We start from the raw sequence: 14,192 nt of genomic DNA, 5'->3' as shown, positions 1-14,192 counted from the left end.
CGTCTACAAATATTCTTACCCAGCAGCACCTGAAGCTACACTGCTTGGAATAAAGCGAAATTGATCAGATTTAAATTACATCCAGTACTTGCTTCAAGATATGACACCAATCTATCACTCAGCGGGCAGCTCCTTACCTCCGTCTGGTCTAATCAAAGGAATGCATTGACGGCGGTATGCTCCCCTACGCCGAGCACAGGTCTGCTGCTGTGTTTGCACAAGTTATCAGAGGCCAGAGAAAGTTCCTGAAAACTGGTGGAGGATGCATTTTCATGTGGGGAGTTTTGGACCGGGCCTTCTTCCTGCAATGAGCTGATATTGTGAGATAGAGCCATGCTCGCACACAGCTGCCCCTGCGGTCTGGCACTCCATGTGCTTTTGGATGGCTCTAGTCATGGTGAATGAAAGATCAGAGGCAGAGAAAAGGCAGATGGACTGCCCCGAGGGCCAAGAGACTGAGAGGGAGGGAAGAGGGCAGACAGGAAGAGGGAAAGGGGAGAAAGAAAATGCCAGTTATCACTGACATACTTTGTACCGCCAACCTGCCCTTCGTCTCCATACTCCTCCTCTGTGCGAATCCCGCTTTGTCGCACAACAGAGCAATGAAAGGCCCGCATCTTAATGCAACACTTCATGCATTTTATTTTATTTTTTTTTTACCTTCTTATATGAACAATGTCACAACTTGCAGGTAGGGTTGGTAAATGTTGCAGATTACATAGATATAAAAAGCTAAAGACAAAAGTCTTATAAATGGTGTTTATAGGAACACATGACAAAGAGGACAAGTTAATCTGTAAACATGCAAATTATCAACAGATGAACCCAGTCTCTGAAATCTGACTCCATCTGGTGCATCATAATTCACTGATGTCGCATTGATGGAAATTCATTAATTATTGTGTAAAGCTCTGACCTGCCCATTATAATTTTGGAAGACCCAGATTGCTCAGCAAGAGCTTTCTGAGTTTTATTGTGCTTATTATAAAAAGTTTTCAAGAAAAGTTTTGATCAATTATGTTACACACATTTCTCTCTAAAGACATAAAGCGCCAGTGTTCCAGGTTACAGCCATGTAGTGTCACGATGCCAAAGTCCCCAAATTACTACAAATTACTTTACATCTCAAAATATAATGTAATTGACACTAGAGAATAGAGAATATAGAAAATACACAGTTTAATTACCATAATAATAAACATTAATCTCTGCATAAACGTAATTCTTAAATATAGAAGAGGAAAAAAGCATGGCAATGTCACAATAAAAGTCTGCATTTTACACCGACTATCCCAATAAAATCAATTGATTTTCCCACAATTAGACCAAAGTAACGAGTTTTTTGCAACTACAAGGTGCAGAAAATAAAAAGGACAGGAAGCAGAGAGGAAGTTGCTGAAATAAAATATTTGAGTATTTGAGTTTTGACACTGCAAAAGTATACAATGATGAACTGAAAACCATGACTATAATAATAAGTATTATTGACTCAAGAGTGCCTTAGAAGAGAGGAGCTCCTGAAACTGAACGGTCAATTTGGAGGTGTGTGCACACCATCTATTTAGGTCAAAATCTATGTATACTTAGCAATGATTACAAGGACGCTATGGTGGATAATATCAAAAACAATTATATTTTTGATATTTTTGGCTCAAACCTTTTAGTCCAATAAGATCTGAAGCAGTAGATTGACTTTCTGCAGATTTACATCAAGATGACTTAACTCATGACGAGCTTCCCTCAATTTTAGAGTAAGTTTGTGCAGACACAATAATAACAGAGGAATTGGGATGAGATGGATGAAAAACTAAAACCTGAAAATTGTCATAAACAAAGGACGACATTCACTAAGATAAAGAAATAGTAGTCGGTAGAGGAAGGAAAGAATTAAAGAGGGAGAAACAGGAATGTTGGGATGGAGAAGGGATGTAAAAGCCGACAGAGTTGGAGGAGCCGAAGGATAAGAAGAAACAAAAAGAAGCAGAAGCAGAGAAGTGGTGACAGAGGAGAGCAGTGAGCGTAGCAGTGACATGGGGAGTCAATAATGACTGATTACTGTAATTCAGCCTGTCAGAGACATCGACCTGCTGCTTACCACCGATCAATACACACCGGGACTCTCTCCAACTCACACAAACACTCAGGACGACGCATACAAGACATGTGTGTCATCACATGCAGACTGTCACCCAGATGAAAGACAAAAACATCAAGGTGCACAGGTGTCTGCACAGTGGAAGTGAAACGCACAACAAGGAAGCAAAAAAACATGACATAAATATGCAAAAGAAGGTGGGAATGAGCTGGAAATCTCTGTTTGATAGGTAGGAATTCTTTCTTCTTCTATTCTTCATTTACAACAAAAGCTGAGTAACAGGTAAGACTCAAGGAAAAGAAAAGCAAGAAAGATAGAAAACAAGGACAAAGTGAACACAAATAGGAGAAAAGGCAAAGGAGAAAATGGAAAAGATTGAAAGATAAAGAAAACAGTTGAAAAGAAATCTCCTATTTACATCTTCTTACGGACACACTGGAGAGGTTCTGCCCATTAGATTGTTTTCAATCCAATCTTTAAGTAACATGCATGCCTGGGTGCAAACGCTTCATTCTGTGTAGATTTGTGAGCAATATTTTTTTCGAATGTTTCAGTTCTGCTTATCACAGGCAGAAGTGTTTGACAAACTATTTTATTAAATGAAGCTTTAAATGTTCTCTTTATAATAATGAGGTTACCTCACCAATTGGATTTGCATAAACTTATATTACATAAGGCCAAAACAATTTCAAAGAAATAGTATTTTGTAGCCTAAATAATAATGAAAGACACGGCTCACTTAACCGTTGTCCAGCAAATATCATAAATATTGACTCCCTCCACAAGAAGAGGTCATTACTAAATACGCTGGTTGGTCGCTAAGGGCTGCATCCTAGGATATTAATAGAAAGTTAGATGGAAGGAGGAAGTGCAGTAGAAAGACGTTCACAAGCAAAAGCGATAATTGTGGCTAGGATTTGAGTTGCATTTTAAATTAATTGTTAATTAATGAACTAAAGATTCAAATTACAGAATTTTATTGAATGCATCTGTCACTACAAACATAAAAAATAAAATATGGATAAAAACATCAGAGAAGGTTTGCCGGGGACATTTGCTGGTTTAATCTAGGCAGCGTGTGGATTTTAAGCAGAAACTGAAAAGTTGTACAACACAGTTTGAAAAGTTACTGCCAAGCAATTGAAGGCTGAAGAAATTTGCAGAAAAAGGGACAGAAAGACACACGGACAGCGTCATTATGAGATCAAATTGCTAGAATTGCAGTTTAAAGGAAATTCTTACCTTACAAATCAGAGTGTCTTTGATTGTGCATTCATTGAAAAAGCTGCTTGTGGACACACTTATTGGACACATTATTTCACCTCGGGAGTGTTCGGAGTGAGTGTAATTATCAGTACGTGCACAGGTGGACACTTGTGTGGAGGTGTGTGTGTGTGCGTGTGCGCATGTCTGTCTATGAGACCGCAGAGCAAAGCCTCTCATTTAGAAACTGAGCTACCAAGGAGATCCATCAATAAGTATCGACTTCTGGCTTCTTCAAACCGAGCTACCATCACATCGGATCAGGCAAACTGTACACGCTCTCGTCCGTTTCTCTCTTCCCCCTTCACACCTGGAGACGCGCAGCAACACACAGACAAGACATCCCCTGTACCTTCCTGCGCACCGCTAAAATGCACTTCAGACGAAACACGGCTCATTCACAGGACCAAACATCACTGGACATTGATTCACAACCGTTACTCCTCGAGCTGAGCATCAAACAACATTCTCGCTCACACGAACACTGAAGAGAATCTCAGCCGCACTGCTCAGAACACAATTATTATCAGAACTCAACTACAAACACTTTTTTTTTTAGTAGTAGCTGAAGTTGTTGAGAGAAAAAAGATATTTTAGAATCTTGCAAGCCTTCTGGTGACGCCAGGACAAATATTTTATCCTGTAGTTTTAAAACATTAAAGCTTTTTATTGGGTAACTTGCATCATTTTGTCTCAAATTTAACAGATATTCTCAAAGAAAACATTTTTGTTTCGTCATGGTAAATGCAATTTTGAGCGCTTGGCGTCTGCCTGAAGGCAGATTTTGCCAAAGCAACACAGATGTTAAAGAGTGTGTATAAGAAGGGCGCATAAGTTACATCACGAGTGTAAGGAAGAGCAATTTGAATAGCATGAAACGTTTATTTACCAAAAAGTTGCACTAATGTTGGGAAAGCTTTTGTGATAACTTATCAAGCAAATATTGGAATGATCATTTTTATTCAATGTATCTGCAGCTGAGATCAAACCAGAAGCCATTTTTAACAAGGAAAAGCTTAAAAACTCTGTGAATCACATCTAAACAGCTAAAACAACTCACTGAAAACTACCAAAGTTGCATAAGAGAGAAGACTGACTGAAGACAGGGAAGACCGGGAAGGAAATATCCACCTTGTCGACCTACCTTTAGCTTTCCACATTCTGATAGCCAATGCTTCAAAGGATACAAGTTCTGGTAGAGAGGAATGAGCGATTTGAGAGCTCGACTTGCGTTGATAGCTGTGGCTCTGACCATGGTGGATAAAATTTTCATGTCCACTATAGCACCATCAAACAGTGGCCCAAAGAATGGCACCTAGCACAAACACAAGGGTGAAAAAAACCCCCAACAACACAGCTTAAAGACGAAACATCTAAACTTCATGAAATGGAAAACAATCTGGAGGCTACCAGCCAAATAATGACTGACATAATAGATTTTTTTATAATGAGACAATATTCGATTCAGGCAATGGCTATCTGATTGAATTCAATACTTTGCTTGTGGAATCCACCAAAGAGAATAACGTTAAGCTTTTATTGGGTTTGTTTCTGGACCAGGTCTCAGAGCCAAGCCCGCTGTGGCTGAATATATGTGCTTTCAGGACAACAACAGAAGCCATATCTTATCTTACTTGTTCTTGGATTCAGGATAATTCAATATTTTTGCTTGCAGAATGAATGAAGGAGAATATGATTATGTCATTAGTGCTGTGGTATCCATGTCATACAGAAAAAAAAAGGGGTTTTTATTGTGTTTGCTCTTGTTTGAAATAGAGTTATGCCATCAGTGCTGTGGCATTAATGTCTGTGGGTTTTAGACTGATACATTAACCAGATGAAAGCATATTTGTGTATCCTAGAAAAGAAAAGAATAATATCAATTGAAATATGAAAGCCCCTCACATTTACAGTCCACCTCCTAATCGGCTTTCACCATCTTTACAACGTCACGGAAGACATAAGGAACAGAGTAGCGGCTACAAGAGAACATTTCAATTGTTTAATCTCAATCAATGAAAACTCATTTTGATATCCCAGATTCAGTACTGTTGTGATTATTACACTTATTTCATAACCTGACTCCGTGCTACATTTAATATCTCTTAACGCAGTACTTTGAAACTGTATTTACACACCTTAACAGTTTGTCACTTAACAACCACAGACATTATTGTGTTCATTGGATTTTGTATGACAAACCAACACAAAGGAGTGCATAGTTGTGAAGTGAACAAAAAAAAAGTTTTCTTTCATAGAAATCTGAAAGAAGTCTCTTTGGATGGATATTTTTCAAAATCATATTTTGTGGCAATTAGAACTAAAAAATTCAAGTGGTATAAATATTTTGAAGAGTAACTGATTTAACCAAATGTTATATAAAAAAACAGTTCATGCATAAAGGAAATTATATTCTCGGCTGGTTTCAACTTTTACATTTCTCAAATTTACAAATAACACGTTTGGTCATGATAATCCTTCTATATAACTTAAACCATGTTGAAATTAACAACTAAAATGAAAGAGTAAATCTAAAACATTTCAAAAGAATTGCTTTCTTATAAGCTGATGTGTTTCAGAAGCTTAATTTCTTCTATTCTTAGTTCCTCTGCTCCACATAAATCTAAAGACTGAAGTTCTTGCAACGTAAACAAAACTTAACCGCTCCCGAGGTAACATCCGCAGAGCCTCGCCTCAATTACTCTGATTGGTCAATGATTTTATGTATTTTTTTTGTACAATTACAGCTCAGCAAAAGGTTGCATGTCTAGTTATTTCTGATTAAAGCCGTGGGAAAATAATTATCATTACGGGAATTAAATGATTAGCTGAAATGAGCTACAGTTTTCACTGAAATACCAAACAATATTTTTTAGGCAGCTTAGATTCATTTTTTTATTACCTCTGGTTTCTTGAGTATTTGGATGGAGTACATGTGGTTCTTCATGGGGTATATGATGATCAACACATCTCCAAATTCAGTAGGGATGATCCCTCGGCGGTAGTCTCTGGAATGTTCAGACCAAATGATGTGGACTTCGTCGTTGCCCAGGTGTCGGAGCTGGAGCGTTGGGAGGCGCAGGACGGGGGGGGTAAAAGATTGATGGGAAGGAGCAGAAGAGTGAAGGGGCATTAATAATCCGACCAAAGCAGAAAAACACTGAAATCATTGGTTACAATGCAAACAAAATGCATGCGCAGAGATAGTTTCACAAATAAACGGTATAGGCTGAATCCATCAAAAGCCAAGGCTTTTTGATTTGGGGTGCATGTGCATGGTACAGGTGGCCCTGGGAATGATGGAGTGACTGGGAGAAGATGGAGAATCGTTGACCAGACAGAGTGAAGCCCTGGGAAGATGGAGTACAAGCTGGAAGACGGATGGGATCATATGTGACGCTGTGAGCAGGTTCCAGTCAGAGCTGGTGACAGCGCCGTCATTAACCTTGATGTCTGCCAACACACACACACACACACACACACACACACACACGCACACACACACACACAAACACACACACACGCACACACACACGAGCGCGCACACGCAGCCTGCTCTCTTTACTTTTCAGGTTTGTCAAACACCCTCAGATTGATGTCAGTCTAGACTTTGGCCCCGAGAGAAATAATGATGCAATTTCCTTTCAAACATTTAAACTTTATTCCAATATTTATTCTTTTAAGTCCAGAGTATTTCCTTCATGTTTTGTTCCAAAGTAGCAGACATTCTTGTATGTTAATAATTGATCAGAGCAATCATTTTTGATTTTAGGAGTTTTTTTTTTTATTTTTTATGAGTTTCTCTTTGAACTGTAAGTCAGTTTTCTTTATAAAACATTATTTGTCCAGTAGCTGACAATTTTAAAAAATATTTTTTATGAGACATTTAATTCTGATGTGCTCCCCATTTTTTGTCTTGCTTTTTCAACATCAGCTCAACTGGCTTCAGCAAAAGCATGGGTCGTATACAACATGCAAACTGACTTTTTTCTACTTGTGCACTCAAGTTAAGAGTCCTCCACATCTTCTAAACATGTTTTGTTCAACCCTGGTCCTCAAGGCACACTGCCCTGCATGTTTTAGGTATTTCCCTGCTTCAACACACATGATTTCAATTGATGGTTGATTAACAAGCTTTTTCTGAACTGCAATCATTTGAATGGGGTGTGTTAAAGCAGGGAAACATCTAAAACAAGCAGGGCAGTGTGCCTTGAGGACCAGGGTTGGGAAACACTGTTCTAAACTCTAAAACCTTATATTTTTCTTTAACACGTTTTCAGCAATGGTTTTATAATGTCAATAAATGCATAACAAAAAAAAAAAAGAAAAATATACGTAGAATCCTTCGATTTTTGCTTTTTTGGGGCGGGGGGCAGGTCAAACTTAAATGTTTCCAATCATCAAACTAATTTTAATAACAGAAAAAGTTACCCGAGTAAATACAAACATCTTTCAAATAATTATTTTATTAATTAAGTGAAAACAAAATGCTATAATCCAGTGTAGGTGTGGTTTGTTTAACTGAACAAAAAATGTTAATCACAATAAACTAATTATTAAGTAGAAGAATCAATTACATTTTAACATATTTTCAAGTTGATTTGGATAGCTTTTCTCTTGAGAAATTATCCCTTTAAACTTCCTTCCTGTATTTACTGAGATTATCTTAAACGGTAAAATTAATTTTGATGATCTGAATTCTAAAAAAATCTGCAACTGGGGGTCCTGAAATCCTGGATAAAATGGTTTTAAAGACAGGATGTCAGCAGAGATTTGATATTGCTTCAAACAGCTTGGTCTAGATTGGCCTTATTACCAAAGTTCTGAAGTGCATAGAACAAATGAAGTATAATAATGAAATGAAGTATCATAGAAAACAAATAAATATATAACTCAAACTATATCATAGAATTAGAACAAAAAAATCAGCAATTAAAAAAAACAAAAAAAAAAACCCCTGAAGAAATTAAAATTTTATCCATGCCACTTTGCGAAACACCAATCAACCCTTCAGATGACATCGTCATTTATGATGAAACTACTTGAATTTAAAGGCATAAATAACTTGGCGCCACTGATCTTTCTACATTTCTCCACTAGCAGGACACAAATTGGATTGTGCCATTATCTTCCCCTGAGAGATTTTCCTATATGTCTAATTGCAGCTCAGAAAGAGTTTTGGTGAGAATCAGAAACTGAAATATTTTTGGATGTCAGGACAGTTAGTTTTTTTTAAATCCAGTTTTTTTTTTGTTTTTGTTTTTTCATAAAGAAGATCAGAGCAATGTCACATCAGTTGGTGTAATGCTCCTTTAATCCTTTTACCCTCGCAGTTGTGTTGTGATAAGACAACCACGGCCCAGCAAAGAGAGAAACCTGGACAGGAGCCCTGCGAAGGCCTAAACTGATTGTGTTTGTGTGAGTGTTACAGGAGGATGGAAGATAAACGCTTGCCAGGACCAATGTACGTTTGTGTGTCCATTTAGACCGTTTGCGGACACGTTCGCCAAGCGCTGTCTGTACGCGTTTTTACGTCTAAGCCTAACGTGTTATGGCTGTATGCGCGTCTCCCTGCAGCGCTAACACAAATTTATAGCCGTGGTCAGAATGAGGTTAATAAAAACCCTCTGTGGATGTGTGTTAAACAGGTTTAAATCCTGCGTGAGTGCGTGTGCGCGCAGGTGTGTGTATGTGACTATGCATGTTTGATGGAACCATCAGATGATCAGTGAGACGGATGGTGTCAGGCCAGACGCTGCTAATCCAATCAGCTGCCTGAAGCGATGTGATAGGCCGAGAAGCAGGAAGTATGATCTGATTAAAAGGACATTATGGCCGTGTGCAGAGCACCCAGAGCCTGGGGGGTGACAGGTGTGATTACACACACACAGATATAGACACATACAATATAACCTGCCTGCCTAGGCACTTATACTGGCCTCACAACAAATGCAGACATGATTTCCAGGCCAACCATGCCAGGATTACTGAGTAAGACAGCGCAAACAGGACACAGCAGCAAATAACATACATTTCTGCTTACTATTAATGTTGAACATTCAATCTTCTAAATGAGAGGGTTTAATTTAATTAATTGAAACAGTTTTATTGTGATAAATTTAAAATAAAAAGGACACAACAATCAATTCCTGCCATTTAGCCAACAGAAAGCAACAATATCAGGAGCGATTTAATTTAACAAATCAGCATTCAAAGATGTTAAATTAAAAAACAACGTTTTTACAAATAAAACAGCACTGGATGCGTGACTGGTTATTCTGAGACATTTGACTCTGTTTAGCTGAAAGCTTGTTTGCTTGATGATGTTAGGAAACAGAAAAGTCAGATGTGTCTCGTGGACACATTTAAAGATGTTACAAAGAAAGCAAAAAACAGTGTGCATCTGTTAAAATTACCATCAGTGCAGATTACCCTACTTGTTAACAATGATTTCAGTAAGTTGATTCTTCTATCAGTTATTCTAATGATTAGGGTCCAATCAATCAACCAAGCTTATTTGCATTGCACGTTTCAGGAACGAGGCAGTTCAAGATGCTTTACATCCTAAAAATGTAACGGGTCAGGGTTACAAGGACACAATGACCGAGACGGACATAGCAGGTGTTGCAGAACTGACCCCTGCCTCCTGAGCCGCCGTCGCTCCGATTAGATTAATAATCTCAATTTCCGGACAGATAATAGTTTCTACTTCCTGCTCTATTTGAGGCTAAGAGAGAAAAATTACAGTTCGCTACAGAAACAGCGGCGCACTGCTTAGATGTTTGCATCCGCATCTATAGTGTGATCGGTTACGAGTAAATACCTCATAAGAAATAAAGGCAGCACAGGCAAAATTGTGGCAAATAAGCAAATAAATTGCATTGCTTTGTGAATTCCCCCTTTTGTTGGTGTCATATTTGTACCTTTTTGGTGAGGTTCTGATCCTGGTCAGGGGGCATGCGAGTGGACACGTGATAGATGACTTCAGTCGTAGATGTGGCATAGTAAGGCGTCGTCTGGCCAGTGCTGTGATTTCTCTGAAGGCCTCCCATGAACCCACAGTGAGTCTTGAGGTCGACCTAATGCATAACATTAACATGCATAATGACACTCTTGTTTTCATCTTGAAAACACAAACCCCCTGTGAAGTTTCAAGAACACCTTAAAAGATAAATCTGTGTATTTCTGACTTGGAATTCAGGATTTTAAGAAAATCCACGCCTGCCATGTTTAAATAATTTGTCTACTTTCTGATTTAGGACGACAAATTCTCCCAGTAAATGTAGAGTATGTAAGAAAACATTTTAGTACCTCCCAGCCGAGTCCTGAAACAAAGTCTTCATAAGCCTGGCTGCCAGCGGTGTTGGTGAGTATGGAGTGTTTATCCTCTTGACCTTCAGCCACGTAAAATACTGCGATCTTATGAGTCTCTCGGCTGAAAGGCAATGACAGAAAGTAATCAGCACCAACGGGGAGTTGGTTTGAACTCTCAGGCTAATAAAAAGTTTTCAGAGAGGAGTTAAAGATAAGCGCTGCTCACCACTGCCGTGAGTCTAGATTCTTCAGCTCTCTCAGTAACTTCTCATTCTTCCTCAACAAATGAAAGTTACTCCTGCAAGACACAGATAAACGAGCAATAAGTCATTACTGAATCCTGCCAACATGGCTTTGATTTATTTGAAATGACACACAAGTCCGTGTGTAAGAATAATTGACACTTGTATGGAATGTTAAAATCTACAGAAAAGCTCTTCTTTTTGTGCGACTCCATCAGCATATATTTACATTCAGTAACGTCACTTTAACTCCCAACTATTTATAGGAAAAGCGATAAATAAAAACACTTTATAGGAAACTGGAATTGTGACAAAACAAGGTTGCACCAGGACCCAAATATATCTCTAAGCCTTGCACTTTGAACAACGTACTAAAGAAAACTCAAACTGCTCGGTGTTACAGAACTGCTGCACGTGTGTAGAGTGATACCCATTAGCCTTGATGGCCAAAAGTTATTATATTTGCTAATCCGTAGTTTGGGAGGTTAAGTAAGGAACAAAGCTTACTTAGAGAGGACTAGGACCCTAGATGACCTGGAGCGATTGTAAAGGTCCAACCTGGAAGACTAATTTATGTCAGGTTGGCAAAATGTGTTGCATAGATTTTAGTAGGTTAAAAATGGTAGTGGAAACAAGAATAGATATTTTTCCTCAGGAAAATATATTAAAGGTTGCATTTTTTTTTACTCTTTCATACTTTGCTTTCATTAAAGAAATAGAGCTACTTGGAGAGTGGCTCCAAGAGGTTATTAGAAGCCTGCGTCTTATTTACTGCAGATAAATGCCAAACTAATAGGTTATGCCTAAAAGAACAAGATTCACAAACCAAGAGTGTCTGACTTGCCTGACTATCAATTCAAAGAAAAAATAAAATCTTCCCAAGCATAAAAAGATGGTCCTGAACTTCTTGACAAGCATGTTTAACACCTTTTGAAAATCAAGCCTCTGACTTCAAAAACCATCAAGTTGCTGTAGAACTCCTGTTTACTCCTAGTTTGTGGGGGGAAAAGTCTAAACGGCCAAAGTTTCGACACTGTCAGGCTCTCAAGAAAGAAAGATGGGCTGTGATTTTTAAGAAAAACAAAAGCCTTTCATGCAGAATAATTTGTCTAAAGGCGGTTGAAACTGTGCCAACAAGCAACCCTCAACCTCTGTACGGCTGATATAAAAACCAAGAGTTGGGCAGCAAAGCTTGGAGTGGACTGATAATGACACGTCGTTCTTTTCACTTTTAGAAAAAGGGAAAGAGTGAGGGAGTGCAGGGGATAAATAGAGAGAGGTAAAGAAAAGGAGAGAGAGAGAGGGAGAGAGAAAACGAGAGAGAGCAATTTGCTCTTTATTAAAGTGATACTTGGTAATGGCCTCATTCTCTGCTCTCAAAGACTCCATTTACACCCTGGATTATAGGGAAAAGCATAAAAGGGGATACACATGGGTGACTGTCAGTATCTTAGTGTCTGTAATGCTTCATATGAATACCTGGAGAGACGTCGGTGACAATAACAGATGATTAGACAACATCTCCTTTTTTCCCCCTTTCATTCTTATCTACCTCCTTATTTTCCCTTTAAGTTTCTTGAGCTTTCATTTCAGTCTTTTTTGCTTCATTATTTATTTTCTTTATTATCATTACGACTAAATCTGCATGGGTCTGAATCATCTTGGTTTCTGATTTGCCACAGCCCCCTCAATCGCGCTCTTCTTCAACTACTGCTTTTTTATTCTGACACCAAATGGGCCGAGTTTGATCAATAGAGCGCTGTCCTCATTATCACGCGCACACACACGAGCGTGTGGAGAAGTCCATTGTGTGGCTCTGAATGCAGAAAGTGTAATTCCCTGGATAAAGTATAAAGAGTGATGAGCGTCCATTAGCCGGCCAGGCGCATTTAAAGCAATACCCCGACATTGTGAGTTCCAGCTCCGAGTCATTGAGAAGATGAAATGCTGCACGATGTGAATGGGGAGAAACATAGCCTCTAATTAGCTCAATGTAGTTCACCTTTTTCTTTTATATGCATTAGGCAAACATTTGGTTTTGCTCTGGGAAAGAACAAAATACAGAAGACATCCCACACGTACCTTTTATGAAATTACCCTTCATTTGAAACATCTCATGCTAAAATGTGCAAAGAAATCTTGCTAGGTTCGTTGCTTAGGTGAAAATCCTACATCCTTCAACTTAATATGGGGTAATCCAGGCTGTCTGTACATTTTCATGTAAAAGTAAAAGACTTTTCCAAACTTAAATTAGAAGGGTGCCATTCCTTTTAAAGCAGGGGTGTCAAACTCATTTTCATTTTGGGCCAAATCGAGGCCATTAATTTTCTCAAAGGGCCAGTTGTGGCACAATGTATTAATAAAACTATCCATTAATAAACTGTTAAAAGATTAATTGAGCATATTGTCATATTAATGTATTTTAGCACTACAGATAAAAACTGCTTTGATCTGACTGATAAAATAGTATTTAAGCACACAACTGATGTCTTTAAAGTTCTATTTCTGTGGCCCTCATAAAAAGTTGTGGCGGGCCAATTCTTTAGTTTGACACTTATGTTTTAAGGCAATGTTTAAAGTAGAAACTCCAATGTTCACTGTGAATTTATTACTGTTATTTCTACGGTATACAGGCTTTCCAAATATGAAACTTTGAAATAAAAAAATAAAGACCGGATGATTGATTGGATGGATAGACTCATCACTATGTGGAAGGAGAGATCTGGACTGAGGTTTTTGATGACAAAACAGGGAATGTTTTAAATCTCATTTCTTTATTCTCTTTTTTCCGGACCTGGATAACACTTCAAAACACAAAACTAAACAAAAAAAATTAACAACTGATGTAAGCAAAGGAAAGAAACAAATTGACCAAAGAATAGCAGAATGATCCTTTCAACATTGAGTTAGATTTAAATGGCACTTCAACACAATTTTCCATTATTGTCGAGGAAGCCTTACCTCTTCTCCCAGGAGTTGAGTCCCAGTATGTTGATGAGCAGCCTGCAATAGTAGAAGGCCGACTGAGGCGTCTCTGTCTCTGGTTCGGTCTGCTGCATCGCTCTCATGTTCAGCTCCTCACCTCTCTAAGGAGAAAACGTGTAAAGAAAATGAAGCACCAAGGATGATTTCATTTTACAGTTTCTGGCAAAAGAAAAAAAAATGGAATAACCAGTCTTAAAAGGAAGCTCAATCAGTTGCTCTAGTTTGTAGCAAAACTCAAATCACAGATAAGACAACAAACTAGATTTTGCCTCAGACATAAAACTAAGATGCAG

The 14,192-nt window shown here is 38.3% G+C and overlaps 1 protein-coding gene across 1 annotated transcript in view; it reads right to left on the bottom strand.

Annotated features, from left to right (window-relative positions):
- ralgapa1 (Ral GTPase activating protein catalytic subunit alpha 1) overlaps window positions 1-14,192 on the bottom strand; it is a 66,792-nt gene that overhangs the window by 14,925 nt on the left and 37,675 nt on the right. Inside the window, exons 39-44 of the mRNA XM_008399828.2 lie at window positions 13,876-14,000; window positions 10,899-10,970; window positions 10,670-10,793; window positions 10,282-10,437; window positions 6,261-6,419; window positions 4,546-4,673 (exon numbers count right to left, since the gene is read on the bottom strand). Coding sequence (XP_008398050.1) covers window positions 4,546-4,673; window positions 6,261-6,419; window positions 10,282-10,437; window positions 10,670-10,793; window positions 10,899-10,970; window positions 13,876-14,000 — 764 coding nt within the window. The remainder of the gene's footprint in view (window positions 1-4,545; window positions 4,674-6,260; window positions 6,420-10,281; window positions 10,438-10,669; window positions 10,794-10,898; window positions 10,971-13,875; window positions 14,001-14,192) is intronic.

Source organism: Poecilia reticulata, linkage group LG22 (genome assembly GCF_000633615.1).
Source record: "Poecilia reticulata strain Guanapo linkage group LG22, Guppy_female_1.0+MT, whole genome shotgun sequence".
In the NCBI taxonomy this organism is placed as follows: Eukaryota; Metazoa; Chordata; class Actinopteri; order Cyprinodontiformes; family Poeciliidae; genus Poecilia; species Poecilia reticulata.
This window is presented reverse-complemented; position numbering and strand designations above follow the sequence as displayed.